Consider the following 14,206-nt stretch of genomic DNA (forward strand, 5'->3'; position numbering starts at 1 on the left):
CCAGGTCCAGTTTAGTCCAGGTCCAGTTTAGTCCAGGTCCAGTTTAGTCCAGGTTCAGTTTAGTCCAGGTCCAGTTTAGTCCAGGTTCAGTTTAGTCCAGGTCCAGTTTAGTCCAGTTTAGTCCAGGTCCAGTTTAGTCCAGGTCCAGTTTAGTCCAGGTCCAGTTTAGTCCAGTTTAGTCCAGGTCCAGTTTAGTCCAGGTTCAGTTTAGTCCAGGTCCAGTTTAGTCCAGGTTCAGTTTAGTCCAGGTCCAGTTTAGTCCAGTTTAGTCCAGGTCCAGTTTAGTCCAGGTTCAGTTTAGTCCAGTTTAGTCCAGGTCCAGTTTAGTCCAGGTCCAGTTTAGTCCAGTTTAGTCCAGGTCCAGTTTAGTCCAGGTCCAGTTTAGTCCAGGTTCAGTTTAGTCCAGGTTTAGTTTAGTCCAGGTTTAGTTTAGTCCAGGTTCAGTTTAGTCCAGTTTAGTCCAGGTCCAGTTTAGTCCAGGTCCAGTTTAGTCCAGGTCCAGTTTAGACCAGTTTAGTCCAGGTCCAGTTTAGTCCAGGTCCAGTTTAGTCCAGGTTTAGTTTAGTCCAGTTTAGTTTAGTCCAGGTCCAGTTTAGTCCAGTTTAGTCCAGGTTTAGTTTAGTCCAGGTCCAGTTTAGTCCAGTTTAGTCCAGGTTTAGTTTAGTCCAGGTTCAGTTTAGTCCAGGTCCAGTTTAGTCCAGGTCCAGTTTAGTCCAGTTTAGTCCAGGTCCAGTTTAGTCCAGGTCCAGTTTAGTCCAGTTTAGTTTAGTCCAGGTCCAGTTTAGTCCAGGTCCAGTTTAGTCCAGGTCCAGTTTAGTCCAGGTCCAGTTTAGTCCAGTTTAGTCCAGGTTTAGTTTAGTCCAGGTTCAGTTTAGTCCAGGTCCAGTTTAGTCCAGGTCCAGTTTAGTCCAGTTTAGTCCAGGTTTAGTTTAGTCCAGGTCCAGTTTAGTCCAGGTCCAGTTTAGTCCAGTTTAGTCCAGGTTTAGTTTAGTCCAGGTCCAGTTTAGTCCAGGTCCAGTTTAGTCCAGGTCCAGTTTAGTCCAGGTTTAGTCCAGGTTTAGTTTAGTCCAGGTTTAGTTTAGTCCAGTTTAGTCCAGGTCCAGTTTAGTCCAGTTTAGTCCAGGTTCAGTTTAGTCCAGGTCCAGTTTAGTCCAGGTCCAGTTTAGTCCAGTTTAGTCCAGGTTTAGTTTAGTCCAGGTCCAGTTTAGTCCAGTTTAGTCCAGGTCCAGTTTAGTCCAGGTCCAGTTTAGTCCAGGTCCAGTTTAGTCCAGTTTAGTCCAGGTTCAGTTTAGTCCAGGTTCAGTTTAGTCCAGGTCCAGTTTAGTCCAGTTTAGTCCAGGTTTAGTTTAGTCCAGTTTAGTCCAGTTTAGTCCAGGTCCAGTTTAGTCCAGGTCCAGTTTAGTCCAGGTCCAGTTTAGTCCAGGTCCAGTTTAGTCCAGTTTAGTCCAGGTTTAGTTTAGTCCAGGTCCAGTTTAGTCCAGTTTAGTCCAGGTCCAGTTTAGTCCAGGTCCAGTTTAGTCCAGGTCCAGTTTAGTCCAGTTTAGTCCAGGTTCAGTTTAGTCCAGGTTCAGTTTAGTCCAGGTCCAGTTTAGTCCAGTTTAGTCCAGGTTCAGTTTAGTCCAGTTTAGTCCAGGTCCAGTTTAGTCCAGGTCCAGTTTAGTCCAGTTTAGTCCAGGTCCAGTTTAGTCCAGGTCCAGTTTAGTCCAGTTTAGTCCAGGTTTAGTTTAGTCCAGGTTTAGTTTAGTCCAGGTCCAGTTTAGTCCAGGTCCAGTTTAGTCCAGGTTCAGTTTAGTCCAGGTTTAGTTTAGTCCAGTTTAGTCCAGGTCCAGTTTAGTCCAGGTCCAGTTTAGTCCAGTTTAGTCCAGGTCCAGTTTAGTCCAGGTCCAGTTTAGTCCAGGTTCAGTTTAGTCCAGGTTTAGTTTAGTCCAGTTTAGTCCAGGTCCAGTTTAGTCCAGTTTAGTTTAGTCCAGGTCCAGTTTAGTCCAGGTCCAGTTTAGTCCAGGTCCAGTTTAGTCCAGGTCCAGTTTAGTCCTGGTTTAGTTTAGTCCAGGTCCAGTTTAGTCCAGGTCCAGTTTAGTCCAGTTTAGTCCAGGTCCAGTTTAGTCCAGGTCCAGTTTAGTCCAGGTCCAGTTTAGTCCAGGTCCAGTTTAGTCCAGGTCCAGTTTAGTCCAGTTTAGTCCAGGTCCAGTTTAGTCCAGGTCCAGTTTAGTCCTGGTTTAGTTTAGTCCAGGTCCAGTTTAGTCCAGTTTAGTCCAGGTCCAGTTTAGTCCTGGTTTAGTTTAGTCCAGGTCCAGTTTAGTCCAGTTTAGTCCAGGTCCAGTTTAGTCCAGTTTAGTCCAGGTCCAGTTTAGTCCTGGTTTAGTTTAGTCCAGGTCCAGTTTAGTCCAGGTCCAGTTTAGTCCAGGTCCAGTTTAGTCCAGTTTAGTCCAGGTCCAGTTTAGTCCTGGTTTAGTTTAGTCCAGGTCCAGTTTAGTCCAGTTTAGTCCAGGTCCAGTTTAGTCCTGGTTTAGTTTAGTCCAGGTCCAGTTTAGTCCAGTTTAGTCCAGGTCCAGTTTAGTCCAGGTCCAGTTTAGTCCAGGTCCAGTTTAGTCCAGGTTTAGTTTAGTCCAGGTTTAGTTTAGTCCAGGTACTGGTCCTGGTCCCAGGTCCTGGTCCCGGGACCGGGTCCTGGTCCCTGAACCCTCACCTGGTGCAGCTTCAGGGACATCCGGATTCCCGGCACCACCACCTTCCTCAGCAGCTCCATGTCGGCGAAGATCCACTCGTCCCTCACCGAGGAGATGCGGAAGTCTCCCTTGAACAAGGCGTGGAGGCCGTACAGGAAGGACTCCAGGTTGCTATGGAGACGAGCAGAAATTAGACTCAAGACATCCAGGAACAGAGACATGTTAACCCTTCATGACCTACCAACAAGTCCACCTAAGCATATGTTTTCATTTCTGCTATATTGCCATTTTATGGAGTATTTTTATTTGCTATGCATCAAAACAACCCATGTAAGCCAATCTTTAATAACTTGTATGTTACAGGTCCATTCTCATTAAATAAATTGATAAAAAGTGCACCGCTCGGTGGCGTAGTGGGTTAAGCAAGCGTCCTGTAGTCGTTGCAGGTTTGAATCCCGGCCTGCGCTCCTTTGCTGCATGTCATCTCTATTCTCTCTCTCTACCCCCTTCCTGTCTGCTACTTCAATAAAGGGCCACTACAGCCCCAAAAAATCAAAAAAAAAAAAAAGTGCAAATAACTATTCACTTTTTCCTTTACAGGAAATGTTCAGTTTGTGCATTTAATATGTAATTGTGATTTTTATATTTGTTAATATCTTAAAGGGGACCTATTATGAAAAACACGTTTTTTCTTGTTTTAACATATATAAAGTGGTCTCCCCTCACCCTGCCAGCACAGGGGAGACAAAATACCATGAAATTCTGCAAGCTCTCTGACCCCCGCCTTACAGAGTCCCCCAGTGTCACGTGACCTTTTTTTGAGCCATTCTGAATCTGCGCCTATGGTGACGTCACGACGGGAGCAGATTTCCAGAGGTTCAGCCTCCGCTGCTGAAACCACGCCCACAACCAGCTCTCTCCGCTGCTGGAGCGGTCCTTCCTTCAGCCAGTCGGACGTGGCGCCTTGGTGCCGCGGATCCGGGTTAAATCATCCATGGTTCCCGGGTGGTTTGGGAGCTGGGTCCTCGGGGGTCTGTCCCAGGTCGGACCAGCTTCACCCTCCGAGATTTTCAGCCAAATCTGTCGGTTTGATCCCCGGTAACGGGCGATGCGCCGCGGATGCGCTCCGGAGCCGATCTGTGCGCCCGCCGTGCGGTTGCAGCGCCCGTTGCGCAGCATCCGCCTGGCAGATCCGGCTGAAATTCCGCTGGTCGGTCCCCGGGAGTCCCTGCTACCAGTCCAGGCCGGTTCCTGCGGTCCCGGCCGGTCGGAACCGGTCAGATTCCCTGGTTAAAGCCGCGGTGATGCGCGCTGCACCAGCAGCGCTGCTCCCGGGCGCCCGGCGTGGCTCCGGGGCCAGCGTGCAGCATCCGCCGGGTAGATCCGGCTTAAATAGTGCATAAATGTTATTTATATACAACTCATATTTTATTTTTTTAACAATAAAGTTTCCATTTGTGAAAATTCAGTGTTTGATAATGTACAGGCTCGGGCTGCTCTGGCGGAGCAGGTTTATTCTCCTCCCCTGCTACACGTCATTCAGGGAGCCAATCAGCACAGAGCCTCATTATCATACCCCCCCTTCCCTAAAAATGAGGCGCAGAAAAAGAGGTTAGAAGCGGTAAAACTAGTGACAGGGCCCACAGGCTGGATTTATGATTTATGTAGAAAAAACAAGCTTTAGATTATTTTTAAGACATTCAAGGCCTGTTTAAAGTATACATTAAATGCCATAATAGGTCACCTTTAACTTTAGTATATTGTTTGGGTGTTAAAATGGGTGTTAAAATGTCTTTTTCAAAAATAAATAAATAAATAGATAAATAAAAAAAAGATCAATATGCAACCGGGAGTGCCGGTCTTAAAGGGTTAAAGTGTGGGCCTGCAGAGCAGCGCCCTGATTGGCTGGTGGTGACAGAGACCTGGACATGTGGTGGGCCGCCGTCCCCAGAGCCCTCCGTCCCAGCAGGCACAGGCCCAGGCAGAGCAGCACCAGCGCCGAGTCCTTGTCGCTGTCCAGCGGCTGCAGACAAACACGGAGAGAGAGGTGAGACCCGGTCCAGCCGCCGCCCCGGAGCCTCGGGGGGCGCGGGACCAACGCCGGCCGGCGGGCGTCACCTGGGCCCGGCGGGAGTTGCAGTACTGGATCCAGCCCAGGTACACGGAGCAGAAACTGTCCCTGGAGATGCCGGCCAGCCGGTGGTCGTAGTCTTCGTCGATGTTGGGGTTGAAGGTAGGGTCCAGGTCCACGTAGTTCCTCTCCCCGCAGGCGCGCAGCCCGTCCTTCATGGTGTCGTTGGCCAGCCAGTCCTCCAGCCGGGGGGACGCCACCACGTAGTAGATGATGCCCTGAGCCCAGAGGGGGGGGGGGTTAGTCTAGTCTGAGCACGTCATTTTCAAAACATCGGTATCGGCAAAAACAACTATATTTAACAATACTACGGAAGAGTATTAGGGCCAGGCAGGAGAAAAATAAAAAAAATATTTTAGAGGAGGAAGTTTTTTTCTTCATTATGCACTTCGGGAAAAAAGTTGAAATATCGAGAAAAAAGTCGAAATGTCGATAATAACCTTGAAGTACAATTTCGAGAAAAAAGTCGAAATGTTGAGAAAAAAGTCAAAATTTTGTGAATAAAGTTGAAATGTTGAGAAAAAAGTCGAAATTTCAACTTTATTCTTGAAATTGTATTTCAACATTAATATCGACATTTGACTTTTTTCTCAACATTTCGACTTTTTTCTCAACATTTCAACTTTTTTCTTGAAATTGTATTTCAACATTAATCTTGAAATTTCGACTTGGTGGGAGCGGGATGAAATGATAACGGGGTTCACCTTACGGCCTCAGGCTGGAGCAGGTGAAGCTCTGAGCTCTGGCACAAGATAAATAACAGTCATGTTGCATTTGGAGTTTGGGACTTTTCATAGTTTATTTATTTATTTATTTAATTTTAGTTGTTAAATTTCTGGGAGAAATGAGAGAAACTATTCAGTTTGTGGCAAAATATTTGTACTTGTATGAAACTGAAGATGCATAATGCAAACCTGACATTTACTTTTAGTTCAGTTTGTGGAAAATGGTTGGCCTGGCTTTCTCTTTAAAACTTAAACAGTTATAAAGCATTACAAACTGTAACCATAGGGCAAACGCACAGCATTGTTTTGTATTTTGTGTCTTTCAAATAAAAGACCATTTTTTCCAGTCATATGTTCCTCATTCAAGGTTGTTAAAAAAATACTGCTATAATATCGTATCGTTATCGTGACCTCAATATCGTGTATCGTATCGTGAAATTAGTGTATCATTACACCCCTAGCAGATACTCAAACTCAAGTGATCGGATCAGGAGCTAAAAAATCCTGATCGGGACAATCCTATCCCAAACCCTCCCGTCCCATGCGGGGCGGCGCTAGTACACACCTTGACGTAGTAGGTGGTGAGGATGCGGCGCAGGTCGAACACCTGCAGCATGGAGGCGGCGCTGTTGTCGGAGATGCTGTAGCCCTCCAGCACGTACTTGGTGACCAGCACCTCCCAGGCCAGCCAGCGCTGGCCGAAGGCGGCGTTGAAGGACAGGAGGTGAGGGAGGTGTCCCGGCTCGCAGCAGCAGCAGCCCTCGTCCTCCTCCACGCCCTCCGTGATGGCCTCCACCTCGCGCTGCTGGCAGTACGTCCCTGGGGAGAGGGGGGGCAGGCAGAGCCATGGAATACACAAGCTGTTGAGGAAGATCATCATTCATCTATTTGCTGATGACATCGTTGTTTCATACACTGCAAAAACTCCAGGAATATTTGTCTTATTTCTAGTTAAAATGTCTCATTTTTAGTCAAAAAATCTCATTACACTTAAAACAAAAGTAATTACCAGAAAAATAACTTGTTATTTGACAATTTTCACCTGTTTCAAGTAAATTTTCACTTGAAATAATTAGAAAAATCTGCCAGTGGGACATGATTTATCTTCTCATTACAAGCAAAAAAATCTTGTTCCACTGGCAGATTTTTCTACCTATTTTAAGTGAAAATCTACTTGAAACAGGTGAAAATTGCTGTTTTTTCCAGTGATGTGTCTTGTTTTAAGTGTAATGAGATTTTTTTGACTAAAAATGAGACATTTTAACTAGAAATAAGATAAATATTCTTGTTAAGATTGCAGTGTAGGTTCATATTTTGGTCCATAAACGTGAGAAACGATGGAACACCTCCATCCCTCCTCCCTTCCTGGACAACACCTCCAAGTGTTCAGAAATACAACCAATAAAAAGGCTTTTTTTTTTTATTTAAAAATTTTTTTAAGAGAGAAGAAAAGATACAGAAGCGTAATGCTGCCACCCCAGAAAAAGAAAAAAATATCAGTATCACGTTATAACGTGAAATGTTTATTGTTAGAACAATAAACATTTCACGTTATAACTTGATAATTTATTGTTAGAACAATAAAACTTTCACATTATAACGTGATAATTTATTGTTAGAACAATATACTATTTATCACGTAAATAGTATATTGTTCTAACAATAAATTATCATGTTATAACGTGAAAAAAAACTAAATAAATAAATAATCGGGTAGGCTATGTATGAGTAGGATCAGATCATGCACATAAATAAATAATAATAATGATGTTGACGATGACGATGATGATTAATAACTAATAAAAAGGCTTTTATTCAAACCAACAATCTCTTGCTGATAAATTACGTTCTGGACAACTTTCCATTTACGTTTCAGCACGAAAACCGCTTTTCAGAGATTTAGAAGGTCCCTCCTTCCTAATCACGTCTATCAAGCAGCACAGTGAAGTCACTTTACGTTGATCGGCGTCTATGACAGTCTAGGACAAATTAGTCCAGAACCCGGATCATGACCCGATCAGGTACTGGAGAACACCAGCAAGCAGAACCACCAGAACCACTAACCCTGAATCATGTAAAAGGGGGGGTTAGTCTGCACACAGACGGCTGCATGGGGGGGGCGGAATGACTCGCAGAAGCAGAAAGTCATGATGGTTCCTGGTATCACTTCCCTTTTCAGGACGTATTGATTGCTTAATCAAACATGCAGCTCGTGCAAACGTCTGACAGAGCTACTGAAAGGACGGAGTAATGCGTTAATAACAGTGAATGACAGTGCCCCCCCTAGAGCTGTGAAGTCTGTATTAATAATTACAATTATAAAAATAATAATAACAATAATAATTAAAGCTGCAAGCAGCGATGACGGGCCCTCGCGCGTGCAATTTTCCCCAATAAAGGTCAAGGACTCAAAACCGAGTCCGATGACACCACCCATGACTCTTTATGTCAAACCATTCCAAAGTTATGGCAGAAAATAGTAACTACCAAATATGGACCAATCAGATGAAGGGTGGGCGCGCTTTTTGGCGTCTATCGTCGCCGCGGTAACACTTTTGACTGAGAAAAGTAATGCCCATCGTCGCAGGATTGAGACGCACATTTTGATGTATAACACACCTGGGTGCACGTTACGGTTTGGGCTGCATTAACGGCAGAAGAAATGGCATAAATTGTGCCAAAATTACACGATTAATTGAAAATGGCAGACTTCCTGTTTGGTTTCGGCCATGGCGCCAAGAGACTTTTCTTTAAGTTGCGACATGATACAGGTGTGTACCGATTTTCGTGCATGTACGTCAAACTGTATTGTGGGGCTTGAGGCACGAAGTTTTCTAGGGGGCGCTGTTGAGCCGTTAGGCAACGCTCATTAATGCAAACCATTAAATATGACATTTTTCGCCAGGCCTGGCTTGCGTGCAAAATTTGGTGAGTTTTGGGGCACGTTCAGGGGGGCAAAAAGGCCCTCATTTCGTCGGAAGAAAAACGAGAAAAACAAAAAAAAAAAAAAACAATTCCTACAGATACAATAGGGCCTTCGCACTGTCGTGCTCTGGCCCTAATAATAGTAATAATAATAATAATAATAATACATCTCAAAAGAACCGCCGTGACATCTGGAGTCCCACAGGGATCAGTTCTCGGGCCCCCCCATCTTCCATCTCCAACAGTCGGGGGTTTCTCATCACAGGGATGCAGATGTTACTGATCCTTCTGAACCTGATCCACTACTGGATGCAATAAAACTTAGAAAGGGAGAACAGAAGTGCTTGTTTTTGGCAATAAAGACAGTAAGATAATGAATGATTACCTAAACCATGACAACCATGTGGGTTTTAGCTTCGGTGACGTCGTTAAACCTGCAACCAGGTCAAGGTTCTGACGTTTCAACAACAAGAGGGAACAAATCTGTCCAACACTTTGACCGTCACACCGACTCGTGATGCAGCGCTTCTTATCGTCTATAAACCTTTGAATCATCTGGAACCAACTGATGCCACAAACATGTGATATATGCATCTTTAAAAACAATTAAAGACCAATATGAATCCACTTTCGCCACTTTCATTTATTTCACTTTCAGACTCTTACAGAGTTGTAGTGATTCATCTCAGAAAAATGTGCCAATCAAACCGACCTGCTGAGTAATGTTTTGTGTGAACAGAGAAAACAAGCCGATCAATCAGCTTGTGGTCGGCTTCTGATCAATAAAAGCGCGCGCTGACAGATAAGAGAACTGTAAAAAGCTCCAGATTGACAGCCCTGCTGACTCGGAGATGAATGTCACGCTGGGAGGAGAAGGTTTACTGCCTCACAAGCATCGAGGCCTCGGCTGCAGCTACCGGAGTCAGCTGATAAAGCAGGTCGTTCTGCAGAGATTGTCCTGCAGGGACTGGCGAGGGGGAATGTTACTCCGACTAGAGACCGATGAGGTCACTAACCTCCTCCTGCGGTTCAAATACTGTCTATGAGTATATGGAGTAAGATAGCTTTCAAAAAGATGTGTACATGTTATAACTATGATAAAGATTTGTATGTAAATAAAAAATTCTGCTGTCACACAAGAGTCTGATAAATTATTAGGGTTACGATTGTTTTTATGCGAGTATAAATCTAAAAGTGGTGAGTGCAACAGTTTATCGACTCGTACCCACAAACTTGAATTCGTGTTCAAAGTGAAGACTCTTCGTAGAAATTAAGAGTTGCATTGCAAGACTTTTTAGGAAAATTGGATTTAAGACTTTAAGACGTTTTAAGACTTTTTAAGACGTTTTAAGACATTTTAAGACTTTTTAAGACGTTTTAAGATGTTTTAAGACTTTTTAAGACGTGTTAAGACCCTTTTAAGACGTTTTAAGACGTTCTAAGACTTTTTAAGACTTTTTTAAGATGTCTTAAGACTTTTTAAGACATTTTAAGATGTTTTAAGACTTTTTAAAGATGTTTTAAGATGTTTTAAGATGTTTTAAGACGTTTTAAGACTTTATTAAGACTTTTTAAGACGTTTTAAGACGTAAGACTTTTTAAGAGGTTTTAAGACTTTTTTAAGACGTTTTAAGACTTTTTAATACATTTTAAGACTTTTTAAGTCATTTTAAGGACCCGCAGCCGCCCTGTATTAGTACAAATTGTTCGGAGGGACAGTTATCATAAAACCTGCAGGTCTGAGGCGTTATGAGACCATCCTCAAAGCATCTGCAGCAACAAACATGAAGCAGCCTCCCGACCCGCCCGTCTCCGGCTGCCAGGTCCAGCCCCCGGCTCCGGCCCCCGGCTCTCCTCACCTCGGAACTCCAGCCCGCGCAGCTGGAAGGTGACCAGGCCGTTCCCGATCTCGACGAGGTGCACCAGGGCGTTCAGGTAGTCGGAGGCCAGGATGAAGCAGTCCCCGGTGGTGAAGTTGCCCCAGCGGCCCAGCAGCAGGTCTCCACACAGGCTGTGCTGCAGAGACCGGGTCAGGTGCTCGTAGAAGATGGAGTTCAGGTTGTTGTCGTCCAACCCTGAGGAGACGGAGCACAGATCAGGAAAAACCCGCTTGATGCTTTCACTCTTATGGCACTTTTCCACTCGAACCTACTCGGCTCTCCCCGAATTGGTTTGGTTCTTTCCCACTAGGGGTCTAACTGCCGAGTAGATACTTTTCTGTATCTATTCTGCCGAGGTTCTAAGCGGCTGAGTCGGGCTGTGATGTCATCACACTACAGGCCACCGATTGGTCGGGGGGTTGGAGTCAGACGTCTGAGTCAGGATGTGACATCAGAGAAAGAGACTCTGACGGAGATTCTTGTTCATTTTATTCCAGCAGCAACGGCAGCAGAAATCTGTTTGGTGATCCAACTCTGAGGGTCAGATGTTCATAAACCTGGTGCTGAGGAGAGAATTAAAAAGGGATCTAGACGGGCGACAAGATCCACCAGGAACTCTGTCTCTTCATAGCTGCTCAGCTACCAACTGACTTTTAAGCAGCGCCGAGACAAACTAAAAACATTAAAAAAAAAAGCGTCGCTGCTTGAAGCTTCTCACTCTCATTTTTTAACTTGATATCAAACACAAGCCACAGACCCAGCAGCACATAAATCATCTCCTCCAGGTTCTACATCTTTAGTGTTGTTGTCTTATTCATTTAGATACACAATCAAATACGTCACAGCAGCTTTTACAACCTCCTACTTCTGCTCCAGGTGCTGAATTGTTACAGAAAAGAAACCAGGCCGATTTGAGAGGAGTCGAGCCGAGTGGGTACTAGTGGAAAAGTGCCATCAGTCTCCTGGTTTAGACAACCGCGGCGGCACAGAAACATGCAGTTCATCCAATGACCACTAGGACCGGCTCGGATTGTAAACTGTAACCAACCAAAACAATAAAACCACCAAGGTGAATTGACCTCTGAGTAGGGATGGGCGGTATGGACTAAAAAATGTATCATAATAATTTCTTGCATTTATCCCGATAACGATAAAAATGACGATAAAAAAAATACCAATTCAACTCCACCTTTGTAACTATAAATCTATCACCACATTCATTCTTTGGAGTCCCCAAAACACTGCTCTAAAAGATACTAAATACTAAACTACACCAATGAAATTGAATTAATAAAAACCAATTAAATGAGTTACACCTGTACTGCAAAACTGGAATGACTCAGATCCGCCATGTTTGTTACACAAACACGTATCAACGGGAATTTATCTTTCTTTCTTTCTTTCTTTCTTTCTTTCTTTCTTTCTTTCTTTCTTTCTTTCTTTCTTTCTTTCTTTCTTTCTTTCTTTCTTTCTTTCTTTCTTTCTTTCTTTCTTTCTTTCTTTCTTTCTTTCTTTCTTTCTTTCTTTCTTTCTTTCTTTCTTTCTTTCTTTCTTTCTTTCTTTCTTTCCGCGAGATGACAAATTCTTACCGTGGGGAATTTTTTGGACGGTATATCGTGAACGGTAAAATATCGCCCATTCCTACCCTCTGAGTTTAGTTTAGTTACACCAGTAAAGCGTCGAACAGCAGATTAATTCAGTCCATTCAGACCACAGTCCTAAAGCCGGGCTTCACCTGGATTCCTGTCCAGCTGCGAGGCCAGCCGGGTGTTGGAGTGATCCACTCTCTTAGTGCTGCGTTAAACAAAAAAACAAAAACACATTACAGATTTTACAAGGAGATCCAGTAAAAATGTTATTTTCTTCTCCGTTGTTCATACTTGTAGTCTCTCTCCCAGAACTTGACGGGACGGACGTAGGAGGTGATGAAGATGGCGCTGCCCAGGAAGGGGTTGAGCGGGGTGGAGAAGACAGCCGACACGGCGGCCTGCAGGAACAGCATGGCCGAGTCTGGAGGTCGGTCAAGGTCGTGATGATACACAGCCTGAGCTGGAGAAACGCCCACCACACCAGAACAACCGTCGTTACCCTGCATTCACACTGAAAGCGCCACTGAGGCTTCCAGTTGCCATTCATTGTCTATGAAAGCGCTGCGAGAGGCGTCGGAGGCGTCAATTTGAAGTTAAAAATCTCAACTTTATGCAAATGAGCAGCGGCGACGCCGAGGCAGCGTCCAATCACAGACCGGGATTCCTGAAGCGAAAAGCCTCAATGCAGATTGTACTTTCATGTAGACACAAACGTACACTCATTCACATGCACACATGAGAAGAGCTGTGCACTGACAAACTTATTTTATCAGGAATTCATATATTTCATCCAGCAAACTGACATTTTTGCTGATTTGACTGCTGTTTTTACCTGAACTAAATGTTTTTACCGGAACTAAATGTTTCTACCTGAACTAAATGTTTCTACCTGAACTAAATGTTTCTACCTGAACTAAATGTTTCTACCTGAACTAAATGTTTCTACCTGAACTAAATGTTTCTACCTGAACTAAATGTTTCTACCTGAACTAAATGTTTCTACCTGAACTAAATGTTTCTACCTGAACTAAATGTTTCTACCTGAACTAAATGTTTCTACCTGAACTAAATGTTTTTACTTGAACTAAATGTTTCTACCTGAACTAAACACATAACTGAAGGTTGAGGAGCTGGATGGTCCGAACGATTTTATTTGCTACATCGATCCAACGCAAAATAATAAAAAACCGTGCTTATTAATCACAAAACACAGTTTAAACAACTGTAGCTGCAGCTTCACCGGGACCAACGGTGGTTGATGTTGATCCAGGACCGACCTTGTTAAGGAGCATCAAACTCACTCTTATCTATGCGGAAATAACGCTGAAATATAAAGAATGCTTCCCAAAGTGTGATCCATGGTGAAATAGGAAACTGAAGATGTGCAGCTATATATAGATATATGTAGACTATATGCACTTTCTTGAATCTAGGGTTAGGGTCCGGTTCCCTCCTGCACGTGTGGGGGAAGGATACGGGGAACGGCGAAGGGCTGGGCGAAGGCGTGGAAGGCGGAGCCCCAGGTGATCTGCCACGGAGCGATGTAGGTGTAGACGAAGTGCAGCTTGTAGAACAGCTCCCACAGCTGGAGAGGAAGACAGACCATGCCAACATCTTAAAATAATACAGTACTAAACATGACATAATAAAAGCAAACCAAATACATTTCCACTAGATAAAGAGAATATCAAATTAAAAATACTCTGCAAAAAAAAAGGAGAGACATTCCACAAAATGAAGACAGCAAAATGAGAACAAAACACAAAACAAAACAAAAACACAGTTAAAAGTTCATCTAAGGTCGTCAAATAGTCTGAAAAGCAGTCCACAATTTCATTTCATTGTACGTTCAACAACAGTCATAACCAACTATGTTTCCATTTCCAGAATGTCAGACAATCAGTCTCAGCAGCTGCTGGTTTAAATGATCTCTATTTCAATATTCTATAATTTAGTTTACTAATAAAAGGAATGTGCATGGCGTCACAGATGCGACTTCACAGCGGGTTACGCCCAAAGACTGAGTGGCAGAAAGACTGAGTGGCAGAAAGACTGAGTGGCAGAAAGACTGAGTGTCAGCGTAAACTTTCAGTTTGAACAACTGGAAAACATCTAAAATGGGAAAGAGCTGTTGTGTGATCGACTGTACTCATAGATTTAGCAAGAAATCAGAGTTATCGTTTTACAGACTGCTGAAAAATTAGCTTAAGAGAGACAAATGGATCACTGCAATTCACAGAAACAACTGGATTCCAGGCACCGAAACGTGGATTTGTGGTTCCCATTTTGT

At 43.9% G+C, this 14,206-nt stretch overlaps 1 protein-coding gene across 1 annotated transcript in view; it reads right to left on the bottom strand.

Moving 5' to 3' along the window:
* The window catches only part of pcnx1 (pecanex 1), an 86,435-nt gene that overhangs the window by 14,270 nt on the left and 57,959 nt on the right, over positions 1-14,206 (bottom strand). Inside the window, exons 23-30 of the mRNA XM_061743643.1 lie at positions 13,393-13,501; positions 12,208-12,337; positions 12,063-12,121; positions 10,307-10,522; positions 6,088-6,341; positions 4,785-5,015; positions 4,589-4,689; positions 2,687-2,837 (exon numbers count right to left, since the gene is read on the bottom strand). Of these exons, the coding sequence (XP_061599627.1) occupies positions 2,687-2,837; positions 4,589-4,689; positions 4,785-5,015; positions 6,088-6,341; positions 10,307-10,522; positions 12,063-12,121; positions 12,208-12,337; positions 13,393-13,501 (1,251 nt within the window). The remainder of the gene's footprint in view (positions 1-2,686; positions 2,838-4,588; positions 4,690-4,784; positions 5,016-6,087; positions 6,342-10,306; positions 10,523-12,062; positions 12,122-12,207; positions 12,338-13,392; positions 13,502-14,206) is intronic.

Source organism: Cololabis saira, chromosome 16, assembly GCF_033807715.1.
Source record: "Cololabis saira isolate AMF1-May2022 chromosome 16, fColSai1.1, whole genome shotgun sequence".
NCBI lineage: Eukaryota > Metazoa > Chordata > Actinopteri > Beloniformes > Belonidae > Cololabis > Cololabis saira.